At 41.8% G+C, this 26,938-nt stretch overlaps 1 protein-coding gene across 1 annotated transcript in view; it reads right to left on the minus strand.

The window, feature by feature from the left end:
* Positions 1 to 2,552: 2,552 nt before the first annotated feature.
* The window catches only part of WDR81 (WD repeat domain 81), a 95,046-nt gene continuing 70,660 nt past the window's right edge, over positions 2,553 to 26,938 (minus strand). Inside the window, exon 11 of the mRNA XM_073616624.1 lies at positions 2,553 to 4,597. Within this exon, the coding sequence (XP_073472725.1) occupies positions 4,271 to 4,597 (327 nt within the window). The 3' untranslated portion in view covers positions 2,553 to 4,270. The remainder of the gene's footprint in view (positions 4,598 to 26,938) is intronic.

The raw sequence follows: 26,938 nt of genomic DNA on the forward strand, positions 1-26,938 counted from the left end.
ATAAGTAGGAGTTGTTCATAACTCGGGGACTGCCTGCAAAGGGAAAGTTTTAACCTGTCCTTTTCTCTATCCAAAGTTGAGAAAATAGTTTGGGCTATATATACAGTGGGGAGAACAAGTATTTGATACACTACTGATTTTGCAGGTTTTCCTACTTACAAAGCATGTAGCCAAGAAACACACGGCAGGACCCGGTCAATGACCTGAAGAGAGCTGGGACCACAGTCTCAAAGAAAACCATTAGTAACACACTACGCCTTCATGGATTAAAATCCTGCAGTGCACGCAAAGTCCCTGCTCAAGCTAGCGCATGTCCAGGCCCATCTGAAGTTTGCCAATGACCATCTGGATGATCCAGGAGGAGGAATGGGAGAAGGTCATGTGGTCTGATGAGATAAAAACAGAACTTTTTGGTCTAAACATTCGCCGTGTTTGGAGGAAGAAGGATGAGTACAACCCAAGAACACCATCCCAACCGTGAAGCATGGAGGTGGAAACCTTATTCTTTGGGGCTGCTTTTCTGGAAAGAGGATAGAATGACTGCACCTTACTGAGGGGAGGATGGATGGGGCCCATGCATCGCGAGATCTTGGCCAACAACTTCCTTCCCTCAGTAAGAGCATTGAAGATGGGTCGTTGCTGGGTTTTCCAGCATGACAATGACCTGAAACACACAGCCAGGGCAACTAAGGAGTGGTTCCGTAAGAAGCATCTCAAGGTCCTGGAGTGGCCTAGCCAGTCTCCAGCCCTGAACCCAATAGAAAATCTTTGGAGCTGAAAGTCCGTATTGCCCAGCGACTGCCCTGAAACCTGAAGGATTTGGTGAAGGTCTGTATGGAGGAGTGGGCAGTGTGTGCAAACCTGGTCAAGAACTACAGGAAACGTATGATCTCTGTAATAGCAAACAAAGGTTTCTATACCAAATATTAACCACTTGCCGCCCGCCATATAGCAGAATGACGGCGGCAAAGTGGTTTCAATATCCTGACTGGGCATCATATGGCGTCCTCAGGGTATTAAGCCGCTGCGCACCCCCGGGGGTGCGCATCACGGCTATCGTTGTTGCGGTGTGCCAGTCTGTCACCCCTCAACACCGATCTAGGTAAAGAGTCTCTGATGGAGACTCTTTACCATGTGATCAGCCGTGTCCAATCACGGCTGATCACGATGTAAATAGGAAGAGCCGGTGATCGGCTTTTCCTCACTCGCGTCTGACAGACACGAGTAGAGGAGAGCCGATCGGCTGCTCTCCTGACGGGGGGGGGGTCTGTGCTGATTGTTTATCAGCACAGCCCCCTTGGATCCCACCCAGGACCACCAGTGAAGCCGCCCAGGACCACCAGGATGGCCATCCACACTGGACCACCAGGTATACCCCCTAGACCCCCAGGGAAATACTAATCTGTGTCCAGGCAGCTGCTAATCAATGCCCAGGCAGCTGCCAATCAGTGCCCACTCACAATGCCAACCACTGCCAGTGCCACCAGAGATGCCTATCAGTGCCCATCATTGCCTCATATCAGTGCCCAGCAGTGCCGCCTATCAGTGCCACCCATAAGAACCTATCTTTGCAGCCTTTCAGTGCCCATCAGTGTCGCCTATCAGTTCCCACCAGTACCACCCATGAGTGCTCATCAGTGCCGCCTATCAATGCCCATCAGTGCTGCATATTGGTGCCACCCATCAGTGCCGCATATCAGTGCCACCTTATCAGTGCCCATCAGTGAAAGAGAAAACTTACTTATTTGCAACATTTTTTAACAGAAACAAAATCTAAAAATTTATTTTTTTCAAAATGTTCGGTCTTTTTTTGTTTAGCAAAAAATAAAAACCGCAGAGGTGATCAAATACCACCAAAAGAAACCTCTATTTGTGGGAACAAAATGATAAAAATTTAGTTTCGGTATAGTGTTGTATGATCGCGCAATTGTCATTCAAACTGCGACAGCACTGAAAGCTGAAAATTGGTCTGGGCAGGAAGGTGTATAAGTGCCCTGTATTGAAGTGGTTAAAGTTCTGCTTTTCTGATGCATCAAATACTTATTTAATGCAATAAAATGCAAATTACTTATAAATTATACAATGTGAGTTTCTGTATTTTTGTTTTAGATTCCGTCTCTCACAGTTGAAGAGTACCTATGATAAAAATTACAGACCTCCGCATGCTTTGTAAGTAGGAAAACCTGCAAAAATCGGCAGTGTATCAAATACTTGTTGTCCCCACTGTACATATACATATTTCTCCAGTTTAAAGCAGATAAAACAAAATAACAGTTAGATGCTTTATAATTATGGAGAAATGATAAAAAGATTAACTGAAAAAAGCAGAAGAAGCATTTATCAGAAAATTATGGAAATTATTTGGCAAACGTAAGGGCAGAATTTTGAGAACAGAAATGAAAAATAACGCAGTAAAAAAAAGCATTTTTGGGTCAAATAAAAATTGTAACTCCTGTACATTTAAAACACATTTTTCAGGAAGCAAACATATAATTTGAACGACACCTTAATACATAATAATGAACATAAATTAAGTGGCCAGAAGCTTAATATACTTAGGAAGAATATGTTTAATGTTGTCTGTATTACAATATAATGCATGATCTTTCACCAGGACAGGAGGTGATTATTATTGGAATGAAATGGACAAGGTTTTGTAAATTCCAGTATGAAAGTTTCCAAAAACATTTATAAATTCATAAGCTGTTAATTTAATGGTTGTGCAAGCCAGGTAACATGAGCAGTGGCACAAACTTTAAGTTCCCATGGACGTGTGCAGCAAAGCCCCAAGTATGATGTAACCGTGCCACGGAAATCATGGAAGCCACACTAACAAACCTTATGTCCAGAAAAGGAGTTGTTGGATATTTTAAAGAGAATGAAGACAGCCTGATTATATATATATATATATATATATATATATATATATATATATATATATATATATATAGACACATATATGGTTCCTGAGATACCCAGGCTGACATTTCTAAAAGAAAAATTACATTTTTATTATATGGTCCTAAGAATATAAGTATATACAATTTCTCACTTCCAAATACCCATCAATTGAAAACAATCTATCATTAATTTCTATGTAAGAAACTAGATTTTAGCATGATTGTATTGCATAAGCAACTCCTAAATATTAAAAGGAATGGCACCATAAAGTCTCCTCAGTCCAAGACTAAAACATGCACAATTTACATAGAAATGATCATTTATAATTCATTAGCAAGGAGGAAACCATTTTAAAGTGCAAACTACGAAAATGTAGCATGGAGGCAAGAGTGTTTCTCCACTTCTCCACTAATACTACACTGTTTTACTGCAATTAAGTGCAATTTTTATTAGTTTACTGTAATATGGGCTGCACATCTGGCATTAGAGTTACAAGAAGGCAGGATTTCCAGTCATTTCATAAAGAGCCGTAATTCAGTGTGTGGGGGGCCAAAACATATTTTAAGCCTCAACCCCTCCTTTGTGTTGCTACCCCCTGCCACATTAAAGAGTTTTTTTTTTTTGGTCCAATTGTGTGATGCCAAGGGTCGTCTTCTTCCTTGAGCAGTGAAAGGGTTCTGAATATTGCAGAGAGTGGTGCAATGTGGTACCATTCCCTAAAGCATTCTTCTGTGAGCCCAAGTTGGCTTCATGATTTACCACTAAAGGGAAGATCCTTGATGCCCATGTCTGAGAGAAAGTTGGTTAAATGAGGTTGGGTGTCATTTAGCCTGGAAAAGGACTAGAGAAAAAAGGGAGAGCTTTTTTCCTTTAGGCTTTTTTTTTCCTGGTAAGGCTGGGGAATTATTTTTTTCCTATCAATTTGGAGTTGGGCTTTAAGTCTAGGAAGGCTGAACCATCACCTCTACAGCTAAACTCCCAAGTCGATTCTTATACACTACAAGGGGAGCTCATTCTCCATTACTGGTTGTGCATTCTAGCCTTCTGTGCTTCTCTCAAAACCAGTACATGGATTTTTTTTTAATGAAAACTACTTGGAACAACTATTTAGGTTTAGATGGAACTTGCCCCATAAACCAGGTGTTCAAAAAGCTTGCAGCGCCAAATGTGTGTGTTTAATACTTCCTGGATACAAACAACATCCAGAATTATATTCTGCTGCCACAAATAAAAAACTGCTGACTGATCTAGCTATGGATAATGTTAATACAAATATATTGGTAATAGTTTTATGGCTTTTCAGAGTCAGTTTGTAACACCGTGGTCAAGATGAAGGTGACATGGTTTGCCAAAATGAAACCAATTTCCATCAGGCAAGAAGACGAATGATACCATTATCGGAGCCCAGGAGTAGAAGTCTCTTTGTCGGCAGGACAGCTAGATTGGTCAAGGTCCCCTTGAAATTTTCTGAGCTGAGTTTAGTTGTGCTGTTCGGTTGTGAAGAAGAATCCAGGAGAGAGTAAATGCCAATCTTATTTGCCACAGTGCCGGTTATAATTTCACTGCCATAGAGATCAAGAGCATGAATAGGGTCAGAGTTCGATTTGAACTGATGTAAGGGTTTCTGCTCCAATTCCTTCCAGACAGTGAGAGAATGGTCAGAGGAAGAACTCACCACAACGTTCCCCTCAGCTGCCTGCATGAAAAGACAAGAGTAACAGTGAATCAATAAATACAGTTGCTTATAATTGTCTATATTCTTCAGTAAATAGGTCAGAAACCAACTGCAAGCTTACAGTAAACACGACATTTAAGGCAGAACTATATCATTTTGGATAAAGGGCTTGGGCAAAACGTTGTTTTTTTCTTTACTTTTATCTGCATTTTCTTTCTTGTTCAGTAATGTTTTTCCTAATATAAAATTGGCTAAAGTTTACAAAAAGTAGGAGGTAGTCCCATTTGGTGGTATTGCAATACCAATACATTCAAATGACAGAGTAATTATGAGTGCTTGGTTTAATAGATAGTTAAAGAGGAGCTCCAGCCCTCCCACAAAAAAATAGCAGCTACAAATACTGCAGCTGTTGACTTTTATTTTATGGACACTTACTTATCCCAGGGAGCCAGCGATGTCGGCACCCCAGGCAATCTTTGGATCGGCTGTCAGGTGCAGCCAGTGCCATTCCTGTTAAGTGAACCCAGCAGTGAAGCCTTTCAGCTTCACAGCTGGTTCCCTACTGCCCATGCGCAAAGCACGCTGCGCTTTCCAATTGGTCCAGCGGCGGAGGAAGCCGAACGTCCGAGAGACAGTGCTGCGGCCCCGTCTCCCTGAAGTGGGGAACGGTACCTGTCAAAAACAGGTACCCATTCCCCCCGAAAGGTGCCAAATGTTGCACCGGAGGGAAGAGGAGACGGATAAGTGGAAGTTCCATTTTTGAGTAAAACTCCGCTTTAAAGTAGAACTGTGTCCCATTGGGGAGATTTCCCTTCACTTTCTGTGCCATAACAAAAACAGTGGATGAATGGCAGTCACCACTAAGGCACATAGAAAACAACTGTTTTCTATGTACACCACTTACACTGCAAAGCAGCCCAGAGATGTGGTGCAGTAAAATGCACACATGCTGCATTTTACCACAGCCACAAGTAAGCACCACATGTCACTACACAGCAAAGCTATGCACCATACTGCTGTGTGGAGACAAATGGTCAGTGTGTGCACTTCAAATAAAAGTTCAAATAAAAAAAAGATGAAAAAAAAAAAGTGTGTGATGTACTGAAATTACACCACCCCCTCACTGCAAGCTGAAACTGACAGCTGACCACACAGCGTTTAGCGTGCAGGTAGTGTGTGCAGGCTCTACCCACCAATGTGTGTATAGCTTCAATTTCCTGCTTTTTAGGATCTAACAAATGAAAAGAGTAAGACAACATTACATTTCATATTTTTATTCATATCTTGTATTTTTCTCCATTCAAGTCTATACTACTGCTACATTTACATTTGAAAAGTGTTACTTCTGGAGCAGAATAGTATGCAGTCTTAGTATACTGCAAGTGGTTTCTTTGAGAATGTCAAATTGGGAAAAAAGTAGGTGATAAATACACCCAGCACTCACTTTATTAGGTACAACTTCAACAAAAAGCCAAACAGGAGAACAGGAGACTAAAGTAAAAAAAAAGCAAGCATTTGGTCCAGAGTATCAGCTGTCATTTGGCTGAACATTAAAATGGGAAAGATGCATGAACTAAAGGACCAACTATGAAATTAAATGTTTGCATCGGGTATGGTGGATGCAAACTGCTGACCTCCTGAGATTTTCATAAATTACAGTATGTATCATTCAAAATAAAATGTTACAGGAAGTAAAACAATGTTACATTAGGAGAGACATCGAGGTTAATTGGGCAACAAAAAAAATGATGTAGCAACAGGTGAAGGTCATGGGGGAACTGTCCATGCCTGCATTTATTCAAAATATTTATAGTGCCTTGTGAAAGTATTAACCCCCTTGGTGTTTTTCCAGTTTTGTTGTATTACAACTTATTATGAATAGATTTTTGGGGCTTTGATGATGACCACATGATGTACGCCATGTCTACAACTTTGATTGTAGCGCTATTACCTGTACTGTAGGTATTTGGGGTACTCCTATTTGATTATCAAACAGAATTCAAAAACATATAAAGAAAGTCCACTCAATAGTGTCCATGCTTGGTGACAGTTCCAAATTATAACACACAATAGTGCTTCAGAGAACAGGAGACAGACCACTAAAATTTCACACCACACTCACCAGATGGTTTTGACCCCTTGTGTTAACAAGCAAGGCAAAACAGAAGGGGTACACAGATCCAAGGTATCACAGCTACAGTGTTCCCTATATATCTTCCTCCAGTTCTTTAAGGACAACATAATCTCCCCTTTGTAAAGCTCAAAGTATTTCCTCCATATACAGGCATAAGAAGAAGAGTGAAAGTTACATTTTTATTAACCTTTTGCCGGCCACCCCACGTACATATACTGCGGGGCTTGGCTCTCCTGCGCGAAATCACGTACCTGTATGTGATTTCGCTCTTCCGGGTCTGCAGCACGCACTCGGCTCCTACTGTGATTGGACACAGCGGGAGCCAATCAGCGGGTCCGGTGAACCAGATATCCGCGACAGAGGAAGAATGGCGGTCTGCCTATGTAAACAAGGCAGATTGCTGTTCTGTAACAAGGGAAGACAGAGATCTTGTGTTTCTGCTAAGCAGGAACATGGATCTCAGTCTTCTCACAGTTAGAAAGCACTCCCTAAGGACACATTTAACCCTTTGCTTGCCCCTGTTAACTGCTTCCCTGCCAGTGTCATTAGCACTGTGACAGTGCATATTTTTTAGCACAGATCACTGTATTAATGTCACTGGTCCCCAAAAAAGTGTCAAAAGTGTCACTTAGTGTCTGATTTGTCCACTGCAATGTCACAGTATCACTATAAGTCGCTGATCACCACCATTACTTGTAAAAAAAAAAATAAATAAAAAATTTCATTAAAATATCCTACAGTTTGTAGACGCTATAACTTTTGTGCAACCCAATCAAATGCTTATTGGGCTTTTTTTTTTTACCAAAAAAATGTAGCAGAATACATATTGATGAAAAATTGATGAAGAAATTAGATTTTTTTTTATTGGATGTGTTTTATAGCAGAAAGTAAAAAATATTGTTTTTTCTTCAAAATTGTCAGTCTTTTTTTGTTTATAGTGCAAAATAAAAATTGCAAGAGGTGATCAAATGCCACCAAAAGAAAGCTCCATTGGTGGGGGAAAAAAAAAAAAAGGACAGCAATTTTGTGTACAACGTCGCCTGACCGCGCAATTGTCAGTTAAAATAACGCAGTGTTGTATCACATAAAACGGTAATGTATAGACCAAACAATCGCTCATAACATATACCGCAAATAATACTATGAAAAACTCTAATAGGCATCTATTGCATAAAAAAGGATTCTAGAAACAGATGAAAGTCCCAAAAAGATGGTAGTGTTATACACCACGTGGATAACTGGTTGAGAGAAGTGACACAGATATATTGGGTCCCCCGCGTAGAAGCAATGCAGGCTTAGCGGAACCGTTGGACTCATAGAAACATACGTCCTATGAGTCAGTAATGCTTGTATTGCCAACAGACAATGAAGTGGGGTCTCCCAGCGAAACGATATGGAATCCAGGTACTGTCTAGGACTCTAGGCAAAGCTCTTCCATATGTAACTTGATCTCGTGGTGGCCCATAAAGGATAAAAAAAAGGGCCGCATAGTATAATAACGTTTTGTAAAAATTAATTTATTTAAAGGTAAAACACTTACATTCTCTGTGTTAAAAAAGCGCTTATCATAAAATTGTGGCAGGCAGTGGAGTCTCCCGACGCGTTTCGTCTACTCAGACTTCCTCTGGGGTACCCTACCACTGCTGCCATACTCCTTTATATAGGTACCGAGACCCCCCTTGATGAGAATCCGGCTTGTGCCAATTGTTTACATGCACTTCCGGGTATCGCCAAAATGGCGGCCCCGCGTGCGTTCCAAGCCTCTTTCTACTGCATATTATGCGTTCCAGCACTTCCTTGTAATTGCAGTATATTAAAATAAACTAATTTCCCACATAATTCCAAAATTTAGAAAGGTGACTAGTGTCTAAATAGATATGTGTAATGAAGAATGGTGAAGAAAATACTGTGAAGTAGGAAGGGATCGTCCGGACGGCACACCGGAAGTGTGCAGATCGAGACGGTCACTTCAGATGACGCAAATATTGTCATCTTCCGCCCGGGTGGAGCGCAAGCTAAGCGGCCTTTTGCCACATGTGTGCCACGCCTCGGTATGATGATAAACATAGCGCAATGTCGTCATTGGCAGCCCGGCCTGACGACACGCCCACTGATATGGAAATGACGCGCTGTTGTCTGGAAGGTGCTGCGTTCTATATAAATAAAACAGCTGTGTATGTAAAATAGCCAAGTGATGTCTCAATCTCTGATGTGATAAGAAAAACAACCATAGAAAAGAAAAGTATAAAAATATAAACAATATAAAATCCCCAATTAGAGGACTAGTTATGATGTGATTACATAAATAAAAATTGTGAAAATAATTCAAATTGTTATAAATACAGCAAATATGCTGTGTGTATGATGACAAACAATGATCAGTCAAAATGTTATTTATAAGTGCATAAATTTCACTGGATCAATAATTCCAGGTGTATATATATATAAATATTTCCCTAATTCACAATATGTATGGCCGTCCGCACTATGTGTAATATAATTGGGGACTGAAAAGGGCATGACCAAAAATATAGATAGAAGTATATACAAAAGCCCCTATAATTTATGGTCCTAAAGGGTATATAGGTCCAAGACGGATTCTCAATGGGTGATCTGAATCAATTAAATCCATATGTATATACGTAAAATCAATATACAGAGATACTTGGTTACCAACCCCATGAGGACGGAGTATCCGGCAGCCACTTCAGGGACTAATCCTTCCCTCTTTACCCCTCCTGTCCCTATGGCACCTGCAGTTAAGATCTTCAGAGACCTGGTACTGGATGACCTCGCGAAACTACCAGAGAAACGCATCAGACACCCCCCCAATGCCCAAAGAGGGACTGCAGTCTCTATGTTCACGGAAGAATATAGTTGTCCGCCCGGCAGACAAGGGTGGGGGTATAGTGATTCTAGACAAAGACAAGTATGAGGAAGAGATGTACCGGATCTTAAACGAACCAGGTACTTATACCGAACTCGCTAACAATCCCACCAACATATATAAAAAGCAACTCCAAAAACTGGTAAATAAAGGTTATGACCGAGGAATTCTAAACAAAAAAGAAAAAGCATTCATGATACCTAAAGCACTCAGAATTCCCACCATCTATTTTTTGCCAAAGATCCACAAAAACCCGACTTGCCCTCCGGGAAGACCTATCGTGAGTGGTATCAATTCCATTACCTCACGAACTGGCAAATATATTGACTTCTATTTGCAACCTGTGGTTAAAAAAACACCTTCCTTTTTAAAGGATACGAGTTCCACAATTAAACTCCTAGAGAGTATAGATATACGAGATGGCTACATCTTAGCTACGGCAGATGTAGCATCTTTGTATACATGTATACCACATGAAAGAGGCATAGAAGCGGTTAAACATTTCCTAGACCAGGAGCAGTCCTTGGCATCTTTTCAGAGTGACTATGTGATAGAGCTTTTAGAATTCGCAACGGAACACAACTATTTTTGGTTCAACCAGCGCTACTATCTTCAACAGCGTGGTGTAGCCATGGGATCAAAGTTCGCTCCAAGTCTTGCGAACCTCTTTATGGCCAAATGGGAGGAGGATGTCGTCTATGCCCACCATACCATGTCATTGGTGTTGTGGGCAAGGTATATAGACGACCCTCCTCCTATGGAATGGTACCTTCGAGACTTTGGGAAGTTTCTTTGAGGACCTGAACTCCAATGACAGAGGGATTTCTCTTACATATGAAGCCAGTAAAACGGGGATTCATTTTCTCGACTTGGAAATTAGGATTGTGGATGGTCAATTCAAGTTTAACACCTACTTTAAATCAACGGACCGAAACAGTTTTATCCCCAGAGATAGCTGTCATCACAGCTCTTGGCTCAGTGCAGTCCCCCGGAGCCAATTTCTAAGGCTCCGCAGGAATTGTACTGATTTAGAAACATTCATTACCCAAGCAGGGGTCTTGAGACAAAGATTTCTGGATAAAGGATACAACCAGGTAGATCTGGATATCGAACTCCAGAGAGTTATTAATACAGATAGGAATACTCTTCTGGCAACTAAACCTGAGAGAGAACCAGATACTACATACAAATGGGCATTGACAACCACATATTCAATACAACACAAATTAAGAGGATCATGAAAAAACACTGGGGGGTCCTAAGACAAGATAATATCTTGGGAAAGATATTACCGAAACAAGCTAAAATTATCTTTAGGGGAGCACCATCCCTACAGGGACATGTAGCACCTAATGTCATCAACCCTCCAGCACGCCCATCTTTTTTTCACGATTGGACAGGGTTCTATCCCTGTAAAAAATGTGTCGTTTGTCGACATAATATGCCGATAAGATGAAAATTAACGGAATTTACCTCAACTGTCACAGGGAAGAGATACACTATCAAACCCTTCTGTACATGCAATACTAGATATATAGTGTACTTAATTGTTTGCCGTGTGGCAAACAATATGTCGGCCGAACAACCAGAACCTTCACGATACGAGTGAGTGAACACATTAGCCTTATTAAAAGTAGAGACTCAAAACATAGTGTCACTAGACACTACAAAGAGTTTCATAACAGCAGTCCTGCAGGTTCATTATTCATGATAATTGACAAGTACACTCCCCCATGGAGGGGTGGGGCCATGACCAGAGGTGTTTCTCCTTTGGAAATGTTCTGGATCCATGAATTATGGTCCCTCCACCCATGGGGTATGAATGTAGATCTAGACATTAATGCCTTTATCAACGAATCTTAGGGTCGTATTAGTTGTTGGGATCTGATATATCCATATAGGCAAAAAGATATTTCATACAGGAATTTTTTTATTTTATTTTTTCATTTTTTTATTTCTTATTTTCTAATTTTTATGTGTATTTTGTACACGTCACTATCTAATTTTTTATAATTCTCGTATATGGTGTATGTATATTTAATTGATTCAGATCACCCATTGAGAATCCGTCTTGGACCTATATACCCTTTAGGACCATAAATTATAGGGGGCTTTTGTATATACTTCTATCTATATTTTTGGTCATGCCCTTTTCAGTCCCCAATTATATTACACATAGTGCGGACGGCCATACATATTGTGAATTAGGGAAATATTTATATATATATATATATATATATATATATATATATATATATATATACACATATATATATATATATATATATATACACACCTGGAATTATTGATCCAGTGAAATTTATGCACTTATAAATAACATTTTGACTGATCATTATTTGTCATCATACACACAGCATATTTGCTGTATTTATAACAATTTGAATTATTTTCACAATTTTTATTTATGTAATCACATCATAACTAGTCCTCTAATTGGGGATTTTATATTGTTTATATTTTTATACTTTTCTTTTCTATGGTTGTTATTCTTATCACATCAGAGATTGAGACATCACTTGGCTATTTTACATACACAGCTGTTTTATTTATATAGAACGCAGCACCTTCCAGACAACAGCGCGTCATTTCCATATCAGTGGGCGTGTCGTCAGGCCGGGCCGCCAATGATGACATCACGCTATGTTTATCATCATACCGAGGTGTGGCACGCATGTGGCAGACGGCCGCTTAGCTTGCGCTCCAACCGGGCGGAAGATGACGATATTTGCGTCATCTGAAGTGACCGTCTCGATCTGCACACTTCCCGTGTGCCGTCCGGACGATCCCTTCCTACTTCACAGTATTTTCTTCACCATTCTTCATTACACATATCTATTTAGACACTAGTCACCTTTCTAAATTTTGGAATGATGTGGGAAATTAGTTTATTTTAATATACTGCAATTACAAGGAAGTGCTGGAATGCATAATATGCAGTAGAAAGAGGCTTGGAACGCACTCGGGGCCGCCATTTTGGCGATACCCGGAAGTGCATGTAAACAATTGGCACAAGCCGGATTCTCATCAAGGGGGTCTCGGTACCTATATAAAGGAATATGGCAGCAGTGTTAGGGTACCCCAGAGGAAGTCTGAGTAGACGAAACACGTCGGGAGACTCCACTGCCTGCCACAATTTTATGATAAGCGCTTTTTTAACACAGAGAATGTAAGTGTTTTACCTTTAAATAAATTCATTTTTACAAAACGTTATTATACTATGCGGCCCTTTTTTTTTCCTTTATGGGCCACCACAAGATCAAGTTACATATGGAAGAGCTTTGCCTAGAGTCCTAGACAGTACCTGGATTCCATATCGTTTCGCTGGGAGACCCCACTTCATTGTCTGTTGGCAATACAAGCATTACTGACTCATGGGACGTATGTTTCTATGAGTCCGACGGTTCGGGCAAGCCTGCATTGCTTCTACGTGGGGGACCCAATATATCTGTGTCACTTCTCTCAACCAGTTATCCACGTGGTGTATAACACTACCATCTTTTTGGGACTTTCATCTGTTTCTAGAATCCTTTTTTATGCAATAGATGCCTATTAGAGTTTTTCATAGTATTATTTGCGGTATATGTTGTTATGAGCGATTGTTTCTATACATTACTCGCAATTCAAAATCTTTGTATTTTAACTAGCGCTACACTATTTACGCCTGCACTTTTTACAAATTTCCTTGTTTGTTGTGTGAGCTGCTATCATATTGAGTAAGCGCAGTGTTTTGGTTATTTTTTTATCACATAAAACTGCCTGGTCACGAAGGGTGGAAAACTTTCCAGAGGTGAAGTGGAAAAAATAAAGTGTATTGCACTTACATTGATAAAAGCATGCATTTGCCGTGTAAAAATGCCCTAATTAAAGATGGCTCTTGCCATCACCCTACACGTTTCGTCGTCAAAAGGTGACAAAAAGGTGTCAACTTTTGTTTCTGAAATGCGTAGAATGGTACTTTCAGCTGGCATTGCATCCGGAACTGGAAAAGCGTGGTGGCCATCTTTTGCATGCTTTCATCAATATAAGTGCAATACATTTTATTTTTAAATAATAAATATATTACTTTCACTGTATGGGATTCCTATTCTTACTTATGTCTGTATATGGAGGGTATACTTTGAGCTATACAAAGGGGACATGATGCCTTTATTAAATGAGGGAGATCTATGGGGAACACTGAAACTGCAATACCATGGATCTGTGTACACATGCCGTTTTGACTCTGGTTGAGTGTGGTGTGAAATCTATGCGGTCTGTCATCTTTGGAGGAGAAACACACTAATTCCTAGCTTAAAGTGAGCATCTCATGACTGCTAGCTGGTTATTTCCTGGGTTCCCCACTCCCTCCACCAACCCCAGTAGGCAATATTTTGCCTCCAACTTAGTGGAGGTTTCCGAACGCCCGGTCCATGATTCCTGTCACCGCCGTCCAGGGCCGGACTTACTATAGGGCTTGAGTGGGCTCAAGCCCATGGGCCCCGCTCAATAGGGGGCCCCGCGGCCAGTAGTGTATTTAGGTTTGTGCTGCCCTAGGCCTGACTAAACTCATGCACCCGCTAATTTAAATATGACCCACCCCTTCCTGTCAAGGCCACACCCCTTGCTGTTTAAGACCTTCCCTGAAATTTTCGAGTAGGGACACTAGTTCTGAGGGCCTTAATTTGCATAGATTTCCTCTCACTTCCTATTTGGCTATGGGGCAGGAAGTGGAGGGAAATCTCTACAATGGGACAGGGATGGTAAAAAATAAACTGACAGGGGCTATAACCCTCCCTTACTCTATCCAAAATGAAAAGAAAAAAAAAAAAAAAGTGTTGCCTATAGTTCTACTTTCAGCACAAATTTCTGATAATTTTATGGAGAGGACTAAGAAGATATAACCATGCCAATGGTGCAGTAGAAAACTTATAGCACAGTGAGGAAGGTTTGTGGTCCAGGATGAGAGGACAGTCAAAAGTAGAACCCGTGCCCCCACAGTTGCAGAATGCCGGCCGCCCACATACCGGAAGCAGTGCGGCCGCTTTATGAGGGCGCTAGACTAATTTGCCTCTCAGCCCAATCCACCCCATAAGTCTGACGCTACACTAACAGTGTGGGCGTAAGCCGGCGGGGACTCTTTCCGTGCTGCCCCCCTGCAAAGTGCTGCCCTAGGCCTTGTCGGCCTAGGCCAGGATACAGCATTGCCCGCGCTATAGCCGAAAGGTGGCTACAGCGCGGACGCCCATTGCCGGGTGGGCGTCCCTGGATATCCTCCTGTTTGATTCCCCTTTGCGCGCCGCTGCGGGCGCGCATCTGGGAAGTTCTGTGTTGGCCGTGTCCCTTGGACACAGCCAATCACAGATCGTGCTAAATGACCAATCACAGCGGCCATTTAGCACTTGTCCAATGAGAGGTGATCTCATATGAGATCATCTCTCATCGCTGGCTCTCCCTCCTCACACATATACAGCGTGCGAGGAGGGAGAGCTTCCGTGCTGCAGCGGTGAGTAAACACTCACACTGGTTACAGTTAAACAACACTACACAACATAGTGCCATCTGTCCCGACTCCCCAGTGCCAAATGTCCCCAGTGGCATCTATCAGTGCCACCTGCCTCCAGTGCCACCTGTCAGTGTCATCAGTGCCACCTGTTCACAGTGCCACCTGTCAGTGCCACGTATCAGTGCCATCTGTCAGTGCCACGTATCAGTGTCACGTATCAGTGCCATCTGTCATCAGTGCCACCTGTCAGTGTCACATCAGTGCCACGTATCAGTGCCATCTCATCAGTGCCACCTGTCAGTGTCACATGTCATCAGTGCCACGTATTAGTGCCATCTGTCATCAGTGCCACATATTAGTGCCATCTGTCATCAGTGCCACATTAGTACCATCTGTCATCAGTGCCACATATTAGTACCATCTGTCATCAGTGCCACATATTAGTACCATCTGTCATCAGTGCCACATATAAGTGCCATCTGTCATCAGTGCCACATATTAGTGTCATCTGCCATCAGTGTCACCAGTGCCACATATTAGTGCCATCTGTCATCAGTGTCATGTGTCATCAGTGCCACATATTAGTGCCATCTGTCATCAGTGCCACATCAGTGTCACGTGTCATTGTCCTGGTGCTCCAGGGCCTTCAAAAGTGTAATAGGTAGTCAACAAGTTAGATCTGTAATTTATGCTCCTTAAACACTTGATGGTGCTCCCTGCATGTTGGGCCTCTCTATGTGGCCAGGCTGTGAAAAAGTCCCACACATGTGGTATCATAATACTCAGGAGGAGTAGTAGAATGTATTTTGGAGTGCCATTTGTGTTATACACATGCCATGTGAGAGAAATAACCTATTACAATGAAAATTTTGTGGAAAAAAAAATAATTTTGCAAAGAATTGTGGGAAAAAATGACAACATCAAAAACCTCATCATGCATCCTACTAAATACCTTGGAATGTTTACTTTAAAAAAAAAGGGGTCATTTGGGGGGTATTTTTACTTTACTGGCTTGTTCGGGTCGCAAGAAATGAGATAGGCCGTCAGTACATCAGGTGTGATCAATTTTTTATGATTTGCACCACAGCTTGTAGACTCTCTAACTTTCACAAAGACCAAATAATATCCACTAATTTTGGTTATTTTTACCAAAGATATGTAGCAGTATAAATTGTGGCCAATATTTATGAAAAAAAATTAATAATTTGCAAAATTTTGTCACAGAAACAAAGAAAAATTCATTTTTTTCAAAATTTTTGGTCTTTTTTCATTTCTAGCACATAAATTAAAAAACCCAGAGATGATCAAATACCACCAAAAGAAAGCACTATTTGTATGAAAAAAAGGACAAAAAATTCATTTGGGTACAGTATTACATGACTGAGTAATTGTCATTCAAAGTGTGAGAGCGCTGAAAGCTGAAAATTGGTCTGGGCAGGAGGGGGGTTTAAGTGCCCTGTTGTCAAGTGAGTCTAGCGCACCTTGTCCTTTTCTATTCCTGATTTATAGAGCTGTGCTTCGCTCTCCAGGTTGCAGCCATCAGAGCAATCCTAACCACCACCGCTTCTCTTTATCCTCCTGCGGTGCCTCTGAGAACGATCGCTTACAACGTGGACCCAGGACGAATACCAGTACAGTAGTATCCCCCACTTATACGCTTATATATTATCTACTTTTGTGAGTAGCCATTTGGCTGTTTTGTCTTGTCCAATTAAACAGAAGTTCTTTAATACTGAGTCTGGCACACCTTGTCCTTTTCTATTTCTGTTTTATAGAGCTGTGCTTCGCTCTCCAGGTTGCAGCCATCAGAGCAATCCTAATGACTGTTCTTATACATAATATTTGGGACTATTTAAGGACTATATAGAATTGTTCCTTGCACCATCTCTCCTTTTCGCTTGTCTTGAGGTTTTCGGATTAGTTATTGGCAGTTACGTGTTGCGCCTCGTTTACTGCCGTTGAGAAAACCTGTCTGCATTAGACAGTGATGTAATGGCGGACAAACGGTATCAGAGTGGCGCGCTTAAAAGAAAACTAAAGAATGAAAGACAGCAACGCAAAAAGGAAGTTCTCAGTAAAATGAAAAGGATTACTGGATTTTTTTACACCCATGACACCACAGCCTTATGTGCAAGTGGAGAATCCAGAGGACAACTCAAACCCACTGGAAGAAACGGTTGGAGACGATTTGATTTCACGAGCAGGGCAGCCCATTAATGAATCATCATCTCTTCAGTCAGAAACAGCGACCGAACAATGTCCAAGTACAGATTCTTTATCCACTGATCCTGCTCGCTGGGGTAAAATTGATGAAAGCGTGCAAGCTTATTGGGCGCGAAAAGGTCCGGAGTCCGTTCAAAATAAGGATGCTAATGTCAAGGCTTCTGAATGCCACTATAAACATCAGAAGAGACTGTTTTCTAAAACTCATTTCAAAACATGCCCAGAGAATGGTTACTCTACTCACCATCCACCGGTTGTGTGTTTTGTTTTGCTTGCCGCCTTTTTGGCGATGGTGACGGTCAATCCCTCTTTAAGTCTGACTATAATGACTGGAAACATGCTACCAGATGCATTGCCGAGCACGGGAATAGTTACAATCATAGAAAGGCTATGTTTAATTAATAACAGAGCAGCAGCTGATGGAGTTATAGATTCTCAGCTTAAAAAGCCGTTTGAGTCGCAATGCAATTATTGGAGTGAAGTTTTGCAAAGAGTGATTGCAGTTGTAAAATTTCTGCCAGAGCGGGGATTGGCTTTCCGAGGCTCCAGTGAAATATTTGGTCGAGCTGACAATGGGAATTGCATGGGAATCCTGGAACTGATCAGTGAATTCGACCCATTCTTGAAATCACACATACAGATATATGGCAATGCTGGGGTAGGAACTCCCTCATATCTTTCATCAAAAACATGCGACGAATTTATCGAGCTAATGAGCAATAGAGTTCTTTCTGAAATCATTGCTGAAGTGAAAGTGACAAAGTACTTTTCCATTTGCATTGATTCAACTCCCGACATGACGCACATTGATCAGCTTACATTTATCATAAGGCCTTGTAGAAGAGCGATTCTTAAAATTTCTCCCTATATCTAGCCACACAGGGAAGGCACTCTGTGATGCAGTGTTCACAGTTTTACACGAGATGGACATAGATGTCAGTAACTGCCATGGAAAGTGCTATGATAATGCCGCAAACATGTCAGGAGTGTACAAGGGGCTGCAAGCTCACATCAAAGACATTAATCCACTAGTAGAGTGGGTGCCGTGCACACGCTTAATCTGCCTGGAGTTAATAGTGTAGACTGCTGCACAGAGACGGACGATTTTTTTAACTTCATTCAGACTTTGTTCAACTTCTGCTCGAAATCCACAGCTAGGTGGAAGGTGGTAACTGCAGGTTTGCAGCCTAATGAAAACCACCGCATTGAGACACTAAAATCTCTCTCTGACACCAGGTGGGCTGCGCATGCACAGGCCACCAAGGCACTGTGCAGAAATTATGCCAATATTCAAGAGTCACTGATGAACATTGCAGAAGACAGCAATCAGAACCCAACACCACAAAATGATGCTTGGTCATTGCATAAAAAAAATGAACAGGCTTGAGACTGCTTTTCTTTGCACTACGTGGAATTATGTTCTACAACGCTTTCATGGGATAAGTGTTGCACTTCAAGCTGTGGATCTGGATCTGTGCAATGCTGTTGATTTGGTGAGGTCACTGCGGGAATATATTTTTGGTTTGAGAGATGAATTTGATGTGTTTGAAGACCGTTTCAGCAACATACAAACAAGACACACAAAGACAAAAGAAAACGCAAGACTCATGTGGGTGAGTCTGCAAGACCTGAGGTTCACTTATCAGGAAGAGAACGGTTCTCATCTGGTGTGGTTCTAGTTGTAATGGATAGGCTGCTGGCTGAACTTGATCGCCGTTTTCAGTCCTATAATGACCTCAACAGCACTTTTGGTTTCCTGAAAAATATATCTACCCTCTCTGCAGAACATCTTCATAAAAAAGCAGCAGATCTACAGAAGGGATACAACACTGACCTGGAAAATGAATTTTGTGAAGAAATCATCCAGTTCAAAGAATTCATCTGCCCTGTTGAGCCATCATCTGCTAGGGAACTTCTTTTGTGCATTAAAAAAAGAAAACTACAGACCATCTTCCCAAACATGGATGTCACTCTCCGACTTTACCTGACATTACCAGTCACAAATGCAAGTGGGGAGAGCAGTTTCTCCAAACTGAAACTAGTAAAAAATAAACTAATATCCACAATTGTACAGCAGAAATTAAATCATCTCACTCTGATGTCAATTGAGAGTGACCTTCTACGTAGACTGGATTTTAATGATTTGATCAAAGACTTTGCTGCAAAGAAATCCAGAAGATGCCACTACTAAATAGTACTATGTTAATATCTTTAAAATGAGATGACATGCATGAAGTCATAACCTGATCACCTTTCTCTTTCTTTCTCTACCTTGCCTGTTGTTTTAAATGATCAGCCTCTGTATTCTGTTGTTGATGTAATGCTTTCTTAAGATATGATAGTGTACTATTTTTATTTTATTGACTGTACATTTGTGTGCATAGTTTAGATTTTTTCACTACAACACTCGCTTACGTACTACACACACACAATTTATCTTGCACTTTGTTCAATTATTTATTTTGCTATATTCTTGCAATTGATTTGTTATGATTGTAACCTTACAAGGTATTTGTTTTATTTACCTGGAAAACATATTGAAGTGTTTTATTCTCATTCTGACCAAGACATTTGTGCATTGCAATAAACACATGATCACTTTGAACTTTTTTAATCATTATTTATTTATTGGAAAAAAGTTTTTCAAGCTACAATCAGTGATCATATAAATAGATTATTACGTTTTTTTTGACATGTAACACTGTCTACTGTACCAGTCAACATTTTGTTCTATTTAAAGTAATGTATAGAAGGTAGGGCCCGAAAGTGACTCAAGCCCAGGGGCCCCCACCACCCTAAGTCCTGCCCTGCCGCCGTCCAATAACGGAACAGCTTCGGACATCTCCAAAACATATGATGTACATCCGCCTCTAGAGCCCCACATCTAGGGCATCCTGAATCTGGTCCATGGCCAAACTGAAAAAGTTTTTTAGGAGTATAAGTTCTATAAATTAAGAACAATTGTGAAATCCTCTGGGAGGGGGGCAGCGAGACCAGAGGGGCTAGTTCCAAGATTCTATTCCACTGCAGATCAGAGATGTCTCTCACGTCTTTATCCCATTTTCTCCTGTACAAAGGGGGTTCCATCCCTACCATTCTCACCTTGTTAATATATGGGTATAATTTAGAAATCAAGCCTTTCCCTGACTCTGCATTCGTTTTTGAAGTACTGGAATTGTATTCCATGGAACACCCTCTAAACTGTTCATCCAATGCATGCCTAACCTGTAAGTATCTAAAAAAAAGATTTAGTTGGTAGAGCATATTGATCTCTCACATCTCTCTCAGGAAAGTTTTCAAAGTGCCATCTCAGTATAACTGGGTGATACATTTTATTCTGCATCTCTCCCATTCCTATAATATCTACAACCCCCCGCTCCCCCAAATGAATACTTTGAAGAGCCACCATTTGCTGCAATAGCTGGCAGTACAATTAAAATTAGCTTAGCACATCTACTGGGACTTTTGCCCATTCTTCAAAACAAAACTGCTCCAGCTCATTTAAGTTATTTAGGTTGCAATGAAGTACAACAATCTTCATGTAATACTGCATATTCTCAAGTGGATTGAGGTCTGCGCTTTGACTAGGCCATTCAAAGACATTTACCGCAAATGTTTACCTTCAATCCCTTTACACCGACTGCCTCCCAGCCCTTTAAGAGTTCCAAAGGACAGGGGGCGAAGGCGTGAATTTGGGTCATGTGACCGCTGTGATTAGCCGTCACATGATCGGGAAGCTCCCGATCGCATGTACTTTTAGCGATCCCCACTGGCCACCCTGCTGGGAATGTGCAGGGAGCGCGCTCTCAGCACGATAAGTGGTTGCATATATGCATACGCCGTGATCAAATTAAACCTTAAGGGTTATTATTCTGCTGGAGGGTGAACCTCCAACCCACTCTCAAATATCTAGCAGACTGAAACAGGTTTTCTTAACAAATAGTCCTGTATTTAGTGCCATCATCTTTCCCTCAATCATGACCAGTTTCCCCAGTCCCTGCGGATTAAAGTCATACCCACAGCATGCTGCCACCACTATGCTTCACTCTGGGGATGGTGTTTTCAGGGTGATGGGAAGTTCTGGGCTTGCACCATACTTAGCGTTTCCAACGATGGCAAAAAAGTTCAATTTCAGCCTTCTCCGACCAGAGAAATTTCTTCTGTTTTTTTGGGGGGGTTTCCCACACGCTGTTTGATTAACGCCAAACCTTTTTCTTCTTTCTGTTTCTTAAAGCAAAAGGGGTTTTTTTCCGGCCACTCTTCCACAAAGCTTTGCTATGTGGAGTGTAAAGCTTAAAGAAGAGGAGCTCTAGTCTCATAATTGAAAATTAAAAGTCAGCAGCTACAAAAACTGTAGCTGCTGACTTTTAATAAACAGCCACTCACCTGTCCCACAATCCAGCGGTGTGCTCACCCAAGCCATTTTCTCTCTGTGTCCTCTCTTGCCATCATCTTTACTACAGGCGCCCGGCTGCGACAGCTTGCGGGTTCACAGCCAGGTGCCCACTGCGCATGCGCGAGTGGAGCTGCACACTGAATGATCCTGCAGTCTTTTGGGACCGGTCATGTGTCCCAGAAGACTTTGGGAGGGGGAGGAGAACTTTTGCTTCCGATCACCTAGGCAGTCGGAGCAGAAGTGGGAGCATGCACCTGTCAAAATCGGGCACCCGCTCCTCCCCAAAAGCTCTATTTCACATCCAGGAACGGGGGAGGAGGCCTTAAAGCAGAACTTCTCCTTTTGGGTGGAGTTACACTTTGGTCCTATAGACAGATACTCCCATATCCACCGTGGACCTTTGCAGCAGCTTTAAGTTGTTTTGTTGCATCCCTGATTAATGCCTTTCTTGTCCAGTCTATGAGTTTTGCTGGGCGGTCCACTCTTGTCAGGTATGTATTGGTGCTATATTCTTTCCCTTTTGTTATAATGGATTTAATCATGCTCTGTGGAATATTCAAAGTTTGGATTATTTATTTCTTTTATAACCCAATCCTGACCTATACGTTTTCATTTCACCTCTGAACCGTTTGGGGTTTCATAGCAAAGGGGGTGAATACTTATGCACACTCAAGATTTCATTTTTTTTTGGCTGCGTTTCAATAAAAAATATTTTGCACCTTCAGGTTGGGTCCACACTGGTGCAAATTGTATGCGGATTTCCCCGCATCCAATTTGCATGACAGGAGAGAGTGACCGGCTATCAATGGAGCAGGTTCACACACCTCCGGGGCGGCCGCAGTCCGAATTGCAGAAGGGTCCTGTGCATCTTCTGGTCAGTTTCAGGTGCGAATTCAGCCAAAAATTCAGACCCGATTTGCAACTGAAACTGTGAACAGTCCCCTCCTGTGAGCTGTGGCCACAGTCTTAAAGTCATATGCATGATGTGTACATCACATAATCCAAAGCCCCCCAAACTATTTTCATTCCAGGTTGTAATGCAGCAAAACAGGGAAAATATCAAGGGGTAAATATTTTTGTGAAGCACCATATATAAGAAAATCCTCTTTTCTGTGATGTGTGATCCTGCCCTACAGGTGAAACAGAAGTGTCTAACATACAACATATCACATACATTTCTACACCAGCCATATACCATTTCATCTTTCATATTACACAACAGCCAGCACCTTCTTGCAACTGCCAAGACCGATGTGTTCTACCCAACTTGAAGGATTCTCTTTCAGACTAAAATTTTGTGAACAAATTGCATGGGGAACCTGGGGCATGCTGGAAAAGTCTATGCATAACCCAAACGCATTTCTGTACCAAAACAAGACCTTGTTATTGGCCTGAACGATGCATGAACGGTCATCCTTGAACCCATTACATGTACCAAATCATTTTCTGTATCATCATCTGTATTAAAGAATAAAACAGGATATGCTGGAAAATGCACAAGTAAGCAATAACACTGTGATTTACATCAGCTGCTGTCAAGGGTAAAATAATAAAGGATGAGGATCATTTGCCAATAAACTTGCGCCCCCGCAAAAAGCAAAACTGAATATTTTTTTCCAGGAATACAGTAAGGCATGAATTTCCCTGCTAGTACAGGATCATTCCGATGATCCTGACAGATACACCCTTCCCCAGTGTATGCAACCCACCTCAAATCTCTGCGTATATTGCTCAAAGGACGTAACTGACACACAAGCTTTGTAAATCAAACCAAGCTTAAAACTACAGTTTGAAATCACATTATTACACGCATACAATTCTTGGTATCTTTTATCATTCATAATGGTTGGTTAAAACTAAAATGTGTTTTCTATACATCACACTACACTGCTTGGATTAAAATGAACAGGTCACACAACACTGGTTGCACATTATCAGCACAGAGGGAGACTTTGTCTATCCAAATCAGGTTTAAATAAAGGGACCATTTCCTTAAAATGATACAAAGGTTCTGCTGGGATAAATGTTGTTTTACCTTGACTCAGAACAGGTTAAACAAACTATCACAGCGTGCATCGGGGCAGGTAAATATAAAGAAGAGTTACTCATTACTACGGCTTGAGAAAAATACACCAGCACTCATTTTTGCTTGTGTGCTTTAATGCTAAATTAAATCCAAGTACGTATGGATTAGTAGATCTTAAATGTAAAAAATACTAATTAAAAAAAAAAAAATTTCAAAAACTCCAGTGCCAACAAGATGAATCGCAGGGTTTTTATCTCACTGGACTTAAATAATCCCATGTTCATCTGTAGTATTACAGCATTTTATCAACTTTGATCAATACTATGAAGTATCTACAGGCTTTCCTGCTGAAGTTACTTTCTTGCCAAGTTATCTATGGTCAGACTTTCTGTGTGTCTGCATTTCCTCCATGATCGCAAGTAAAATATAAAGTGGATATTTAAAGTGACTCTGCAAAGACGTATAGGGGCGGTCATTGCAGTCCTCCTAAAATGCTGGGTATCTGACTTCATGTTTTATTCACAGCGCAATGACAAAACCTGCCTAAATGGGTGTCAGAAAAATCATGGTATTCCTGCTATCAAAAGGTTGGGTTCCTATTGCAGCCACTGAATTCCTATATCTGTTGCAGCGGAACATAGAAAATATTTAAAGGATAACTGTACCCCCCAAGTTTTATACCCACCCAACATATCTCCACTGTGCAGCCCCCTGAATCCATTTGAACGGTAGACCGCTGGGGTCCATCCAGCGGAGATTCAACAGAAGAAGCAGCTGCCTGGCTGAGAGACTTTGCAGTGTATCTGTAAGCCTCACTGTGAACTACATCGTGAAAATATGACGGTAGTGAGGATAGACGAGTATGAGAAGAGTGCAAAGGTTTGTTAAAGCCACGGTGGGCAACTTAAGATTCATTAAGAGCTTCAAATGTGGCCCCTGACACTTTTGAAAGAACTTCTTATATGCAGCGCGTTTTCATGCATTGAGGTGCATTTTGTTATTAGGCAGTTAATTCGAAATGATTAGACTGCAACACTTCAGTGCCCAAAAATTTCAATCATGCTGCATGTTTAGCAACACACGCTGAAGAGAGAATGGTAGTAAAATAAGCCCCAATGATGTCAGTAAAAGTTATCCCCAGCATTAGTGTCAGTGGATAAAATAATAAACCCAAACATTGGGGTCAAGGGCGGTAATAATATCCCCCGGCATTTGTATCAGACACTGCGAAAATAAACCCCAGCATTGATGTCAGTGGGAGTATTATTAACCCCGCCCTCCTTCCCACATTGGTGGTAAGCTATAGTGGTATTTAAAGGGTAAGTTCACCGTTACAGAAAAATCTTTAAGGAGAAGTTACACAGGACCCCTCCTCACCCCCCCCCCCCCCACTGTCCCGCAGACCTGGAGCCCGGAAATCTGCAGCTATGAGACCTTGTATAGCTGCCTCACTGGTCCAGGGATTAGAGATTCCCTTGGCTTAATTTCCTAAATGTACCTCGTCAGGGGTACGTTTTGGAGCATTCTAATTGGTCGGCAGCGCTGACCAATCGGAACCCGTGTAGCCCGTCTTGTCACCACGGGCGAAGAGAGAAAGCCGTGGGGATTTTAAATCCCTGGACTGGTAAAGCGGCTTTACGATCTGTCAGAATGGGTGATCACCGGACTCCAGGTTAGCGGGACCAGGTAAGATGGGAAAGGGGTCCAGTGTAAGTTCACCTTACAGATTTTCTGTAAAGGTGAACTTACACTTAAATTCCATACATCCTTAGGTTGAAGTGGTTATACCAGGATGATGGCTGCGGCTGCAGCCATCAAACCAGGACCCAAATTTTCAGCCAACAATTAGCTTATAGAAGTGATCAGAGTAGCTCTATGGCCACTTGTTAATTTCAACAGGGATGAGAAGAGGGGCCCCACCTTCCGCCACCACCCTCTTTACTAAGCTTTCCTGTGCAATTGGGAACCTGGTACCGCCACCACCGCTCGGTGCACTTCTGAATTGAGAGGGGAAGACGGTACATCCAGTACCCGCCTTCCCTCTGATGTAAAAAAACTGTAAAAGTTACAATCTCAGTTTGATCAGATGCATTTGGGGGCAGGAGAGATCTGGGGTTGAATAGATTCCAAATCTTTTAGTAAAGTGTACCTGTCACTGTTCATGCTATCTCATGCAGAGGTCTTAGTGTTTTGCCTAGTAGGCTTCTTTCGCCAGGACTTCTTTTGTCCCTGGGGTTGACTCTTGTCTCTGGACCCCGATGGAGGCGGCCGTCGAGACTGCCTGGAGGCTGAAGCCCCCGGCGCTGGGGAAAGAGTCCGTTTGAAAGAGGGACGCTTACTCTTCTTCTTGACAGGTAAGAGAGTGCTTTTCCCACAAGAGATTCTCTTGATATAGTTATCCAAGTCCTCTCCAAACAACCTTGCACCACGAAATGGAAACCCAGCCAGTAGCTTCTTACATGGTGCTTCGGCTGACCAATTTTTCAACCATAGGATTTTACGTATATGCACCAACCCCAGTGAAAGACGGGAGGTTTGCATGATAGAATCTCTAATGGCGTCAACCACAAAGCATAAGGCCGCTGGAAGGTTAGCAAACCCCTGGGCCTGCTGTTCAGGTAATACTTTGATGACCTGCTTAACATGGTCTCTTAAGTATTGAGAGACTCCAATCGCTGCTACTGCAGGTTGGGCCACTGATCCTGCTAAGGAGAAAACATCCTTCAATAGGGATTCCATCCTTTTATCTACAGGATCCCTGAGCATCTGAGCATTGTCTACAGGACAAGTCAGGCTATTATTTACGGAGGAAATGGCGGCATCAATAGCCGGTATTCCCCACATTTTAATAAACTTTTCTTCCATCGGATAAAGTGTTGAAAACTTTCTCGGCGGAAAAAAACGTTTGTCTGGGTGATCCCACTCAGAATAAATGAGCTTTTCAAGTAAGGTATGAACAGGAAAAGCATGTGCTGCTTGGAAAGGTTTCAGTGACCCCAAAGCAGAAGAGGATTCTTTAGCAGTTTCAGGTATGGGCAACTTAAATGTGGAGCGGACCAATCCAGTGAGGATCTGCACTAAGACTTTCTCCTCTTGGGAAGTCGCAGAGGGTCCCTCTCCACCTGATTCCCCCGAAGAGGAATCATCCGTCCCATCCCGATCCTCTGAAAGGGATTCATCTCCTTTATCCCAG

The sequence above is a fragment of the Aquarana catesbeiana genome, linkage group LG02 (genome assembly GCF_042186555.1).
Source record: "Aquarana catesbeiana isolate 2022-GZ linkage group LG02, ASM4218655v1, whole genome shotgun sequence".
NCBI classification, from domain to species: Eukaryota; Metazoa; Chordata; class Amphibia; order Anura; family Ranidae; genus Aquarana; species Aquarana catesbeiana.